The following is a 13,245-nucleotide window of genomic DNA, read 5'->3' as shown; positions in this document are numbered from 1 at the left end:
ATCAGTCAAGCATATTAAGAAAACAAATTGTCAGTACTTTTTGGGGAGCATAGACCATTCAGTAGGCCCTGGAATGACTTTGCATTGTTAACACTTGTCCTTATTTTGGGACTCAAATAAAGGTGTGCTAATGCACCCTAAACACATTAGATGAAGATAGAAATAGTCACTATGACAGTCGTATGTCCAAGGACACACCTTTGCTGCGCTGACACCGCCAAGCTTGACGCCGAATTGGCAACAGCGCAGTCATTTGCGCCCCGTCACAGATGCGGCGTCTACGAAAAACAGAGCCCTCAATGTTTCCAACTGAACATCAGAGTGTGCGTTATTTAGTCATCTGAGCAGTGATGACCTAACACACCCAATCAGAAGTTTTGTTTTGTTGGTGAGTTGGGGGAGGGGTCAACCTGGTTGCTAGGGTTACTGTTGCCATTGCAAAAGAGTCATTGAATGAGGAAGCATGCCACAGGTTAATGTGTAACTACAACCAGCGGAATCACTTGCCTGGATTCATTTATATGAAGATGATACAGTAGATTGCTACGGTAGTTTAAAGGTTAAAGATCATGACGTTAAAATTTTGCTGAGTGGATTTCTCTGCGTGTTACCAGAGGGAAGAGCCGAGCTGCAAATATGAAACTCCGTAAGAAAACAATTTAAAAAAAAAAAAAAAAAATACTCTCTGTTATTATCGATGGTGTGAAGTAACAAATACTACATGACTGTACTTAAGTTGATTTTTTTTGTTCAGCAAGCTGCACTTGGCATGTTTCTTTTTACCTTTTACTCCCTACATTGTATGCTTTCTACTCCTTACTTTGTTAAAATAGGCTCATGACTTTTCTCCCTCCCCGGAAGACACAACATTAAAATAATAATAAAAAAAGACGTCATTCAAGAGAGGTAAAGTCAATTGAGATCTTGGGAACTTTTAAGACGGAAGAGTGGTTCTTAACTACATTTCAGTTTGTACTTTTTTTACGTTATGCGAGTCATTTTGCCACCTCTGGTTATTAGTCCTTCAGGTGACGTTTTCAATGCATTCCCTTTGCTTTTTTGTCTTCATTCCAACAGCTTCCATTTCCATAGCGACCACCTCACCAGTGCTCCACCTTCATTCCGGTGGACGCCCCATCAACTCATCAACATTCCCGCCTATCTCCGCGGCCTCCGGCCAGCTGAGCGCAAGCGATCAGGTAGTCGAACCCACGACTGTCCGTACGATGTGTCAAGTAGCTTTCTTAAGTCATCATTAGTTGTGATCACATATCCATATTAGGTGTGAACACGTGCCTATATTGGGACTGAATACAGTATGCCCATGGCATGTGTCCTTATCTGTTGCGATTGTGTCCACATGGCGTGGTGCGAATCGAGTGGCGTCCGTGATAGCTGTCCAGATGCAGTGTGAACGTGTTCGTGTTGGTGTCCATTTTAGGTGTGAACAAGTCTCTGTTAAATAAAGGTAGGCTGTACGGGTTTCAAAACTGCTAGCAAGATTTTAAGGTAGCCCCGCTTCACTCCCCGCCCCCAAGCTGACGAATGCACATACATGGCAGCACCCCCGAGGCTGCTACGTTGCTAGCATGACTTATGTCGGAGTACTGACAAATGCAAAATGTTACCGCTTTGATGTTGTATTTTTGGGATTGTGCAATCAGTTAAAAATACGAGGGAGCTGATCAACTAACCTGATGACATCGGTGGTTTTCCAAGCCCGGCCACGCAGCCGTCGGCGTACTCAAGTCACTCCTGTCTCTACAGTCTCTGATTGGCTATGCTTGTCACATCTTGACAAGTTTTCAAATGATAATTCAAATGAAATCCGAGGCATTAGATGGGGATAGAGAAGGTTTATTTTTTTAAAGTTCATTTTTATAATATTCGACTGCCAGGTCATAGAGACAGTTTGAACATACTGTACAGTATATATTACAAAAAGTGTTTGTTTGTTTTTGTTTTAAACTGCAAAGTCCACCTTCAAGGACTCAAACGTGCACTTGAATTCCCAGGCGATTCCAAGACTGAACCCTTTGTGTCCGCGGCCGGTCAGTAAACGCACCGTCAGTCTGGAGACACCCAGCGTTCACCACCACAACCGACAGAGAACGTTGATCATGCAGAGGCGAGAGTATAACAGGTAAGTGGCACAGTATGGGCATCGACCACACCGGTTCTCAGAGGAGGACAAAGCTGTACTCACACTGTAAATGTATTATTATTATTATTTTTACAATTGTGTATGTGTGTGCATTTTAGATCATTACAAGATCATTTTGTGCCCTGTGTGTCTGTGCGCGCGCCTGTGTGTGGGGGTGGGTTGTTTTGAATTACTGCAAAGCAGTTTGGGTTTGAAAAGTGCTATACAAATAGATTGATTGATTGATTGATTGATTGACTGATTCAAAAGAGGCACAGGTACTTGTGTAAAAAATAAAAGTGCTGATTCAACTCCTGTACTTAAAATAAATGTACTTAACTTGGCGCAACAACAACAGAAAGCTTTCATTCACACAAAACACTTTCCGTTTTATTAACTTAGTTAATAGAAAAAGAGCCCCCAAGATCTCGAGCAGCTGGCATTACAAATACTGTATGTTTTGAAATAGGGAATAAACGTTCAAAGAAAAAGTATGAAACATACACAGGAAAGTACAGATGCCTGGAGACTTTACTAAGAGAGTCTCAACTCATAAATTGGCTAATGATGTATTTGTATTTCTTTCATTCCCCCACTTCTTGCTGGTTGACATTGCAGGTATCACCAAGTCTGGCAAAAACCTTTTTACGGAACCAGCGTTGAGAAAGAAGAGTACAGGTACGCGAGATGTAAAGCAGCTGAGTGAATAGGCCGCTCGAAACATGGCTGCATTGCTGTAGGAGGGACCTGCGCGAGCAGCTCAAGAAGCAAGTGGAGGAGAAAAGCGTCCCGCTGAAGCTGCGCTTGGCCAGCAAGGCGAAGGAAGCCGAGTATCTGCGCCAGGTGGACCGCCTCGCCCTGTCCGCTCAACGAGAGCGAAAGCAGCGACACGACAAGGCGATGGCAACGTACAGAGACGCCAACAAGAGGGTGACATTCGAAATGAGCTTGAAAGACGTGGCCAGCAGGGTCGGGAGCCTTCACGTGTGCTGCCGTTTGTTTGTTTGTTTGTTTGTTTGTGCAGCTGATGGAGCAGAGGTGGCGAGACAGCACACTGACGCGCTGCCAGGAGGTCCTGAGGGAGAAGGAGATGCTGCGCCTCAACCCCATCAACTGGACTGGGACACTCAAATAGGGCGCCATGATATAGGAGGAGAAAAAAATGGAGGCATGGATATGGAAGCGCGGTGCTCATGTTCAAAGCGCTTTAATGTTAGAGCGGCCTGCATTAATAACAAATACTTTTTAGGAATAAAACATCTCATTTTTGTGAAACACTCATGCCTGCTAAACTACTGCATTTGAATGTTGCTCATTATGGTGGTTCTTTGGTGTCAAAGTTTGAGAACCACTGCTCTTAATTGATAGTTACGATATTTTCAGAGCTGTAAATATGCTCGTCACGAAAACGTTTGCGAAATGGACTGTTGGATGAACCTTCTCCAAACATTTTAATGTCTAACTGTTGAATGTTTCAGTAGTTTTTGCAACACTTGCTGTTTCTCTGCAGGTTGCAACAAAGATTCAGGGACTGGAAGAGTCACAGAAAGGCAGATGAATATCTGGATGGACACTCTATTGGATTTTTTGTCAATGTCTTTATGTCTCCAAAGTGTTCTGTAAATTGACTGTCTGTTGTACTAGAGCGGCTCCAACTACCGGAGACAAATTCCTTGTGTGTTTTGGACATACTTGGCAAATAAAGATGATTCTGATTCTGATTCTGAACACCTGTTGTGATTTTTGACATTCAGCCCCCTGTTTTAAAACAGCAAGTTGTGGAAAAAGTACAGAAACAGTAGGGCACACAAGTTTAAAAGTTTACAGCTCAGGTCAAAGTTAACTTGTAAAGGTTCTAGGAATACGTTTCGGGGTTTATCCTGAATTTTCACGTGAATCCTGAATCTGATCCCTAACTTTTTTCTGAGTAGTGTATATGAATGATAATCAGGAATATGGCAGCAAAATCAAACTTGTCAGAAGGTGGGAGTCTGCTGTTTTTGACAATTCCCGTGACATCTTTCCTCGTGTCATTTTGCTATGATTTATCCAATACATGTCAATAAAGCCACATTTGCTTCTGTTGTGTTTATGTAAAAGGAAAACATGTCTATTGACAATCCAGCACAGAATTAACTAAGGAATAAAAACATTTGCTACTGCAAAGCAAACATGCACAAATGTGATCATTGTTGACAACTCGTCACACTCGGACAATATAAGTTACATCGGACGGACGGTTGACTTGGAAAATAACAGCGGATATGTCGACAGGAAGTATGAATAAAAATGTGTATTGTAAATACGTATTGCTTTACTTCGGCACAGTCATCACTAGAAAGTGCAATATGCAACGCCCTCTACTTCTACCTTAACGTTCCTAAAGGTGTGCTCCATTTCCCTACCCGTCTTTCCAGTAATGATCAAATTAACTTGTATTTTGTGCACCCATTATACCAACTTCGTGGGCACAAATTCAAATTTTGTGCAAGCGTTACATCTACATTCTGGCCACGTTTTAAAAATGCTCCCCACATCTGGGGCTCCATACTTTACAAATAAATTAAAGGCAACAAAAAGGTCTTGCATCATCATAATTGTGGCTTTACCTCAGCAAATCTCTCTACACAGTCCGAGTGGCTGCCATCTTGCGTCTGTCTTCCATGCCAAAGACACTAAATAAATAAATAAATAAATAAATAAATAAATACAATTCATGTAGTGCCGCGTTTTTCATTTCAGTGGCATGCACGATCACTAAGGGTCAAACATAAAAGCATTGCCGCTTGAGTCGTGATGAGCTTGAACAAAAGTGCACATGATAGTTGTGTGGCTACAGGAAAAAAATTAAATAAAAATCAGCAGTCACTTTGCAGTGGAGGTTGTGATACAGTAAGTGGTTTGAACAATCAGTCGTGGTCGTGGCACCATCACCCTTGCGCCCAACAATGTCGAGGTAGGGAACCATTTCAGTTCCTTTCAAATGAGTGCAGCGTACTTTGATTTCACCTTCAATAGCTTTTTGTTTTTGCTGCATCATCCCATTGATGAAAACAAAATGCACCAAAGCCCTTTCTAGTGACTTCCCAACTCAACACGAGTACGAGGAGCATTTGCAGCCTCAGGCGACTTGTTGTCAGTTCCCGCTCGCGTGTGCGCCTAGCGGCTCTTGAGGAATCCGTCCAACACGTAGTCTCCCTTCTCCGTCAGCCAGTAGCCGGCCATAGCGGCCACGCCCCCGATGAAAATGGCCGTAAAAACCATGTCGCCTTTGGCGGCCAGCGTCGCCAGGGCGCAGATCACCACGCCGAAGAACATCTGCTGCAGAACCAGAACCTCGTCATCCGTCATGTCGTCAAACAGTCCCTTCTCCGGGCCGGCTGACGAGACGTGAAGAAACGACAAAGTCAACTCAGCGGACGGACTGCTGTGGGGCAACGCGTGTTTGCGTACGGACGTACCGGGAGCCTTATTCTCCACGCAGATGCTGTCTCTTCTGATGAAGCCGTCAGCGCAGTCGCAGTGGAAGGAGCCCACCTCGTTGATGCAAGCCTCGTTGAGTCCTGGGCATGCGATCGCACGTTCGCTACATTCATCAACATCTGCCAGAGGAACACACGAACGAACACACACACACATCATCTTGTTTCAATTACTTAGTATTTAGAGGCCAAGCGGCTGATAGCCCTCACACACGAACTAAGATGTATTATGTGTAGTAAATAAATCTTTTTTGGAGCACTGTACAGCTGTAAGGTGCTCCACTTGGTACTTTACAGTGGTTAGGAATCACTTTTATAAGGACGTCATGAAGAATTCTTGTGAAAACTTTTAGTGTAGTGGCATAAAAAGACCCCCAATGTGCTTTAAAGTACAATGATCTCCCCGCTATATTGCGTAGTCCTGCTATAGCGCAGATTTTTTGAGTGTTATTACAGTGGTTACTCTTTTTATACTGTTTATACAATATTTCTGTTATCCTTTCCTCTTGCTCAATCTCAATATAATAGATGTATTTGTATTGTTTTAAAAGTGTTGAAAGCCCTTAAAAAAGGTAAACATGACCAGGGTGTATTTAAATAGGGTATTTCTATATCCCCGATTATCACTTATTGTGGGGGTGGTCTGGAACCTAATCCCTGTGATGGAGGGGGGATTACTGTATTATTGCCGATCTTAAAGCAAATGTTTTTTTATCTGGCAACCAAATCAAATCCTTACCAAGACACTTGGCTCCTTTCAATTTGTAGCCTCGCGCGCATTTCTTACAGCGGGCAGGACCGCTGCCCATGCAGCCCACACATGCCTGGTCGCACCCTGAAAAGGGCAACAACATTGATGGTCAAAAAGCCACAAACGTATCAACGTGTCATCTACTGAGCCCCACAACAATTCATTGTATCGTGGCCCCCCCCAACTGTCATGTGTGGGGCTGCATAGTGATAATCATTGCAGGTCAGCCTACCTCTGCAGTCATAAGAGCCGTCCGTGTTGTGACAGTAAGTGTTGGAAGGACAACGAGAGAGCTCCGTTCCGCACTCGTCGATGTCTAAAGGGAAACGTGAGGGCAGTCGGATGGATAACACCCGTCCAGATAAATGGCCGGTAACAAGACGCGCCGTGTGACCCGAGTGAGTCGACTCACCCACGCACTTGTTGTCGTGAAGCATCCAGCCCGCTTTGCAGTCCAGACATTTGTAGTCCTGCGGCCCCGAGCATTTCTTACAAGAGTGGAAGCAGGCTGCGGAGGACGGGGAGGACAAAATGACAGTCTGTCAAAATGCTGAGTTTGGTTGGATTGGCCACTTCAACTTGTGGACCTAGGTACTGTAGTTCCTTAAAATGCCCAGAAAAAAAATATTTTTGTCGTGATTAGGGAGTAAAGAATGAGCAGTACCGCAGTAGCATTCGCAATCGTTCACTCATTCTTTACTCCCTAACCATGACACACTGAGTGAGCTTAAAGACCACTAAAGACACCAAAGAAATGTCTTTTAAATTTGATACCCTACAGACAAGAGTGTTTTTAAAAAGCCTGACAAAATTGAATGCATGAAAAATAAATAAATAAATCACCATGTGTGTCAAATCAGGCCCACCCTCGAGCTGCAGGACTGTGTGGCCGTGTCTGCTGAAGGCACTAGAGACAGCCCTTCACTTGTTACAAATATGTTTGCTTGGACGCTATGTGCTCAAGTGTCTGTAGTCAAATACTAGCTGAATAACGTGGGCTGCTGGGGTTATGGCGAATAAGCAGTTAACTTTCCCGTGTCTCTGTTATGTGGCGACCCACACACAACAACTCAGAGCTAGGCACCGCGGTCGAGCAAGCTCCTTAGCTCGCTAGCTCCTTAGCTCGCAGGGTAGCGGATGTAATAAACTGTTAGTTTCCGTCAAGTGTCTCAGTTTTGTGGCTCTACGTGCGGCACATGTAGCAAGGCCGTCGAGTATTGGACGGCGCCAAGGCCGGTCCACGGGCCCACTAGCGACTAATACGTACTAGCCTAGCCGCTAGTAGCAGGCCAGGCCAGGCCACTTTGCAGTGGAGCCGTCCAATAGACACACTAACCCAAATAACACATAACATCTCATAGGAAGATGCATTTTTCAAGGTGTAGGCATAGCTTGATGGCTAACTCCAAGATGTAGTGATATTAGAAATAGAACAAAAAGTTGCTCGCAGTTCCAGCGAATAGCCGTAGACGGCGCTTGTTAGTTATATAGTTGGGTAGGCCCGACTCTTGCTGTTCCCTGGTGATGCCAGCGCAGCCACGCTTTAGCCCCGCCCACCCAAAAAATCCATCCATCCATTTTCTGTGCCGCTTTATCCTCACAAGGGTCGCAGGCGTGCCGGAGCCTATCCCAGCGAACTTCGGGCGAGAGGCGGGCCACACCCTAAACTGATCGCCAGCCAATCGCAGGGCACATATAAATAAACAACCATTCGCGCACACATTCACACCTAAGGGCAATTTAGAGTCCTCGATCAACCTACCACGCATGTTTTTGGGATGTGGGAGGAAAACGGAGTGCCCGGAGAAAACCCACGCAGGCACGGGGAGAACATGCAAACTCCACACAGGCGGGGCCGGGGATTGAACCCCGGTCCTCAGAACTGTGAGGAAGATGTGCTAACCAGTCGATCACTGTGCCGCACCAGAAAAATCCAGCTAGCTAAAATGGCGAAAAAGGGTTTTAAGCCATGTCTCAACAATTCAGTAATAAATTGTTCTGTCTTTGCACGTTTCCAGCACTTACCTTCAAAACACATTTATTGTCTTTAGAAACAAAACACGAAAATGACTTTAGTGCGACTTTAATACCGAAGGTAATGTGAAACTCAGGCACCTGCACAGGTTCCAGTGCTGCCATTGCCACTTTTGTCTCTGTAGTAGCCGTCGGCACAGTCGTGACACAGAGGGCCCGAGTATCCGGGATCACACACGCATTCTCCGTCTCCCAAGCGAGTCCCTTCGCCCTCGCAGCGGCCCAGACCTCCACACACACCACCGGGGCCCGACGGACACTCTGTATTTGAAAGGGACACGTGTATTAGCGGTCACGTGTAACCTTTTGATGAGAACAAATGGGTCTGCTGACAACCTTTGCAGTCGGGTCCAAAGCGTCCAGGAGGACAGCAGAGTCTCAGCTGCTCTATGCACAGCCACTCCAACAGGTCTGGCGCCTCCTGTTGCCTACACGACACGTCATGTCATACATTCTAATTCAATGGTGCCTTGACTTACGAATGTAATTCCTTTCATGCCCATGCTCGGAACTCAAATCACTAGTATCACAAATCAACTTTCCCCAATGTAATGAATTGAAATGCCATTAATCTATTAGTTTTATTTTGTTTTGTTTTGCCTTTTTCACCACAAAGGATGTCTCCATCTTTTAATGGACAGAAGTCTGCAGCTTGGAAATTATTTTAAATGCCATTAGCTGCCGTTATACCCTTTATCCACTGCTTCTGTTTCAGAACAGTACATATCGCTAACCCTGATTTCAAGTTTTAATTGAATGGACAACATCCACTTCTGCTTTTTCTTTTCGGCACTGACTTTCTTAGGACCCACGGTTAGAAAAAAAGGCATCTGGCAAAATACTGTCACCAAAAAAAGCTCTCTGGATGTTGTGACGTTCACTCCCAACATCTTGGGGCGTGACTAGAGCTGACTTGCACATTTTTGCTCGAAACAAACACAAAACATTTAAGAACATGCATACATACATAAATAAATAGACCAAGCAAACAATTGGGGCTCTCGTAAGTTAAGGTCCACTGCACTGTAAAGTAGCCCGAAAAATATTTTTGGGAATAATTGTGCTGGGACCATTGTGAGGCATTTCATTCATATGTCGTAGCCATGGTTACCTGTGGAACCACCATGTCTCCACCTGGTCCTCTATCTGCTCCAGCAGTTGGTTGCATTCAAAGTCGGACTTGTCGCATGCAGTCTCCACGATCTCCAGGAGACGAGTCTCGCTGCAACAATAAGTCAGTTGTTCATCAAAAAACAAACACCATTATTAATTAGGGGTGGGATGGTATCGCTAACCCACAGTACGCTACATACCTCCATTTTTGGGCAACAGTTTGGTACATTTTTGATATGTGGTTTGTGCATGAAGAGAGCTTTTTTTCTCTTAAATTATCTCCATTTTGCTTGTCAGCAAAAAATGTATTATGTAGCCTACTGAATAAGAGAATATACTTCATGTTTACCGTTATTCAAACACAGCCCGTACCTTTGGAGTTGTAAACTGCATTCTCAACTTATTCCCACTCCTTTTTTGGACATAGAAAACTCATGTTAGGTGTTTCATTATCTATTCCCCCGCCCCCCTGTTCACAATAAACTTTAAAACCATAATTTGATTGGCCGCAGATGTACAGTACTTACATACCTGTGTGCATACTTTGCCAATTTGTCTTCCTCCCAGGCTGTGTTGCCTCCCCCGAAGTTCTTGTTGGCCGTTCTCTCCAAACCCTATAAAAAGGAACGCTGTTAATGACGAGGGCCACAATTATGAGGTGATGACATCCGCAAATGGAACTGCGGTACCTTGATGAATCTCTCCGCAAGTTTCCAGCAGGTCTGGCATGGCGCCGCCTGGACTGTGATGACCGAAAGCTCAGACAGAAGCCACAGAGCGGCCAGCAATAGCCAGGCCCGTCGCATGGTGCTTCCAAGACAATATACACACATACAATGTGGTAATGGACAGTAGGCAATGTATCCCGCCAAATGTGTACAATTTCACACGTATTCCAACATGCACAAGAGTTTTCGCTGCTATAGCTAGCTCGTGGTCAGCTATCACGTCACATAAGCACTTCATTAAAAGCTGTGCTTTAGTGTTTCCCACCGTTAATTGAGTACAAGTGCCCATTTTACATGACAAGACTTGACGCCAAAGAAAAATACTACAAGTGCAATGATTAACCAATAAGTATATATACTTTTGGTGTGCAATTAGGGGAAGAAAATGTAAGATTTATTTTTCCCTTTGCTCCTTTTATTTGGATTTTGTTTTATGTAAAAATATTTGTTTTCTAATATGTAATGAACTAAAGTTTTTCCCCTCCCCCCACAAAAATAATCAATAATGTTTTTTGATAATCGTTTAGAGACCTTGTTTCACTTAAAACTGTCCAAATCCTCGGAATTGCAGCCACTCAACAGTCAATATTAATAACTTAATTTATTATTAATAATTAAATAGTAATTATATTGTAATGATAAAGCAGACTGATTAGCTTTGTGTTTCATCAAAATAAGACCTTTGGAAACATCATCTTTTACTTTGGAAAATATTCACCAACATTTTTGCCTATTTCGTGACGTTACGGGCCAAACCAGTAACTGAATTCTGTACTGTCAATTTGAAATAATGTCCTGCTTTTGAATAAAGGGATGGAAGTAGAAAGAAAAAAAAAAATTTAATCGATTAATCGAAAAAAATAATCAACAGATTAATCAACAATGTTAATTTCAACCCAAATAAATACGTTAGCAAAAGTATATATACTGAAATAATGATGATCTCGTCACAAAGTCATCACAAATTCACTTTCTGATAACACCCTCCACCACCCAAACACACGCACACACAAAATTGCACATCAATTAAGAAGACTGCCTTCCATCAAATGCTGTACATTCTGGTCTCGTGTAGGCATACTACATGAAAATTCAGAATTAATTGCAAAGATGGTGCATTGAACCATATTGTGTTTCATCTGCCCCCTTTTAGCACCTGCCCCTTCTAAGATCTCTGCACCAGGGCTGTCACTATCGAATATTTTTAGAATTGATTATTCCATCGATTAATTGGATAAAAAATGATTTTGCATAAGTTAATTGCAAAATCCTTTTTTAAATATAATTACTGCTTATTAACCGATTACTGTAGTGTATTTGGTATTGTTTAATGATTCAAAAATCAGACACGGGCAGGAGTGATTTAATGCGCCCCAATTTTTGGGAAACTGAGAGCTAGCCCTTGGCACCTGATTTATGCCAAGGATGGGCTACTAGTTTGACTAGTTTACGAGTCGGACACTGCTTTCGCTTCACCTACATGTCCATTACAGCTTATACACACCACGGCTACAAATAACCTTTATTTTCTTAATAGATGAAACTGAATACTGTTTTGCCATGAATTCATGATGATTCAATGACTGCTTTGTTATCCAACATGTCAAAAAAATGGGCACAAATGTTGATCATTGTTTCCCAAAGTAAAAGCAGATGTTTGAAAAATGTCTTACTTTGATGAAACACAAATGATAATCAGTCTGCTTTCATGTAGGACGACAGAAATATGAGACTATTTATTGTTGAGAGGATGAAATTCAAAGGATTTGGACAACTTTAGGTTCAACAATATCTCTGAATTATTAATCGATTAAAAAAAAAAGTCAATCGATTAGTTGTCGATTAGTGATACCTCCACTCTGCACGCCCTTTCCTTATGACCAAATATTAAATGTGGGCAACCTTCCATCCTCATCATTTCAGTCCATTTATAATAGCTGCCAAACCAATCATTCCCTTATAAAATAATATATTTAAATGCAATGTTAACGGCTCAAGTGTTTGCCTGTCAGCCAGCTCAGCATCAGCACCAAGTAGCAGCTCAGCTTAGGTTAGCTTAGCTTAGCTTGTAGCATTGGCAAAGGTGATCAATTCAGCTGAACTGAGTACTTCATTTTCTTCCTCTTTTTTTTTTTTTTTTAAAGTGACTACCGACACCGCCGCAGTAAAACAGGCCGCTGCCGTTGTAAGGTCATCCATATGGGAGTGTCAAATAAGCAGCTAGCAGTCAGCTGCAGCGGCTATTTATTACCTCGAGGAGTCAAAGCCTGAGCGCCACCTCGCCCTCGCCGATGTGATATTTCCCTTCGTGCTGCTCACAAAGCAGGCACAACTTCATATTTTGGGAAGCCCGGTGAAATGCTGGCCCCTTTTAACTGGCAGCCATCGGGGCAAAAGGCATTTAGAACAAGAAAGGGACGACAAGGACAGACATGTTTCCTTTCCTCCTTTCCTTCGAGTCGCTTCTGCGGGTAAAGCCCCGCCCAAAATCCCTGCGAGTCGATGCAGCGACCAATCACAGTCATTTCAATGCGGATGACGTCACATCCCGGATAAAGCATTTTGAAATTAATACACTTTTATGGAGTCACGCTGGAAAATCCTTCTTTGTCAAATTTAATTCTGACCTAGAGTTGAACTGTGCGCTTTGCGACTGCCGTTCTGAGACTGCTATAATGTACATCTAATCTGGAAATAAGGATAGGCCACGTACTCAAACTGTGGCACTATATCTGCAGATATAATTTGGATAAGATCTTTTATCAATTTGAACTTTACAGAATGTACTTTTTGGTTTTGTCAAGTGTAAAGTCTCAGTGTAAAATGAATACTATTTAATTAACATAATCTTTCTTGCCAATTTCTATGTGCACAAATGTAAATTTGCAAGACAAACCATTTTGTTTGGGTTATGAAAGAAATGGAACTATATACATGTATGTCAAGATCTGCTTAAAAAAAATAAGACATCTTTAAATGTATACTCCAATAAAC

The 13,245-nt window shown here is 42.9% G+C and overlaps 2 protein-coding genes across 6 annotated transcripts; one reads left to right on the top strand and one right to left on the bottom strand.

The window, feature by feature from the left end:
* The first annotated feature begins 590 nt into the window (after positions 1 to 590).
* Positions 591 to 3,583, top strand: LOC133400943 (uncharacterized). 4 transcript variants are annotated; one of them, XM_061673568.1, is made up of 5 exons: positions 591 to 646; positions 1,078 to 1,199; positions 2,016 to 2,143; positions 2,762 to 2,821; positions 2,884 to 3,583. In XM_061673568.1, exons 1-5 carry the CDS (start codon positions 637 to 639, stop codon positions 3,446 to 3,448), a joined length of 885 nt encoding a protein of 294 aa, XP_061529552.1. In that variant the 5' UTR covers positions 591 to 636; the 3' UTR covers positions 3,449 to 3,583. The 4 variants fall into 4 exon arrangements, with proteins under 4 accessions (XP_061529552.1, XP_061529554.1, XP_061529551.1 ...); XM_061673570.1 differs by lacking the exon at positions 591 to 646 and having other exon boundaries at positions 1,012 to 1,199; positions 2,884 to 3,073; positions 3,168 to 3,356; XM_061673567.1 differs by lacking the exon at positions 591 to 646 and having other exon boundaries at positions 1,012 to 1,199.
* Positions 3,019 to 12,725, bottom strand: LOC133400916 (protein disulfide isomerase Creld1). Of its 2 annotated transcripts, XM_061673565.1 has the most exons (11): positions 12,503 to 12,725; positions 10,213 to 10,333; positions 10,055 to 10,137; positions 9,522 to 9,632; positions 8,747 to 8,838; positions 8,492 to 8,671; positions 6,789 to 6,884; positions 6,609 to 6,692; positions 6,365 to 6,460; positions 5,605 to 5,745; positions 3,020 to 5,523 (listed from the first exon to the last, which is right to left on the bottom strand). In XM_061673565.1, the coding sequence occupies exons 2-11, from the start codon at positions 10,327 to 10,329 to the stop codon at positions 5,303 to 5,305; spliced, it is 1,221 nt and encodes a 406-aa protein (XP_061529549.1). In that variant the 5' UTR covers positions 10,330 to 10,333; positions 12,503 to 12,725; the 3' UTR covers positions 3,020 to 5,302. The 2 variants fall into 2 exon arrangements, with proteins under 2 accessions (XP_061529550.1, XP_061529549.1); XM_061673566.1 differs by lacking the exons at positions 6,365 to 6,460; positions 6,609 to 6,692 and having other exon boundaries at positions 3,019 to 5,523.
* Positions 12,726 to 13,245: the final 520 nt, after the last annotated feature.

Source organism: Phycodurus eques, chromosome 1 (genome assembly GCF_024500275.1).
Source record: "Phycodurus eques isolate BA_2022a chromosome 1, UOR_Pequ_1.1, whole genome shotgun sequence".
Taxonomy (NCBI): domain Eukaryota; kingdom Metazoa; phylum Chordata; class Actinopteri; order Syngnathiformes; family Syngnathidae; genus Phycodurus; species Phycodurus eques.
The sequence above is the reverse complement of the archived record's forward strand: the minus strand, read 5'-3'. Positions and strand labels throughout refer to the sequence as shown.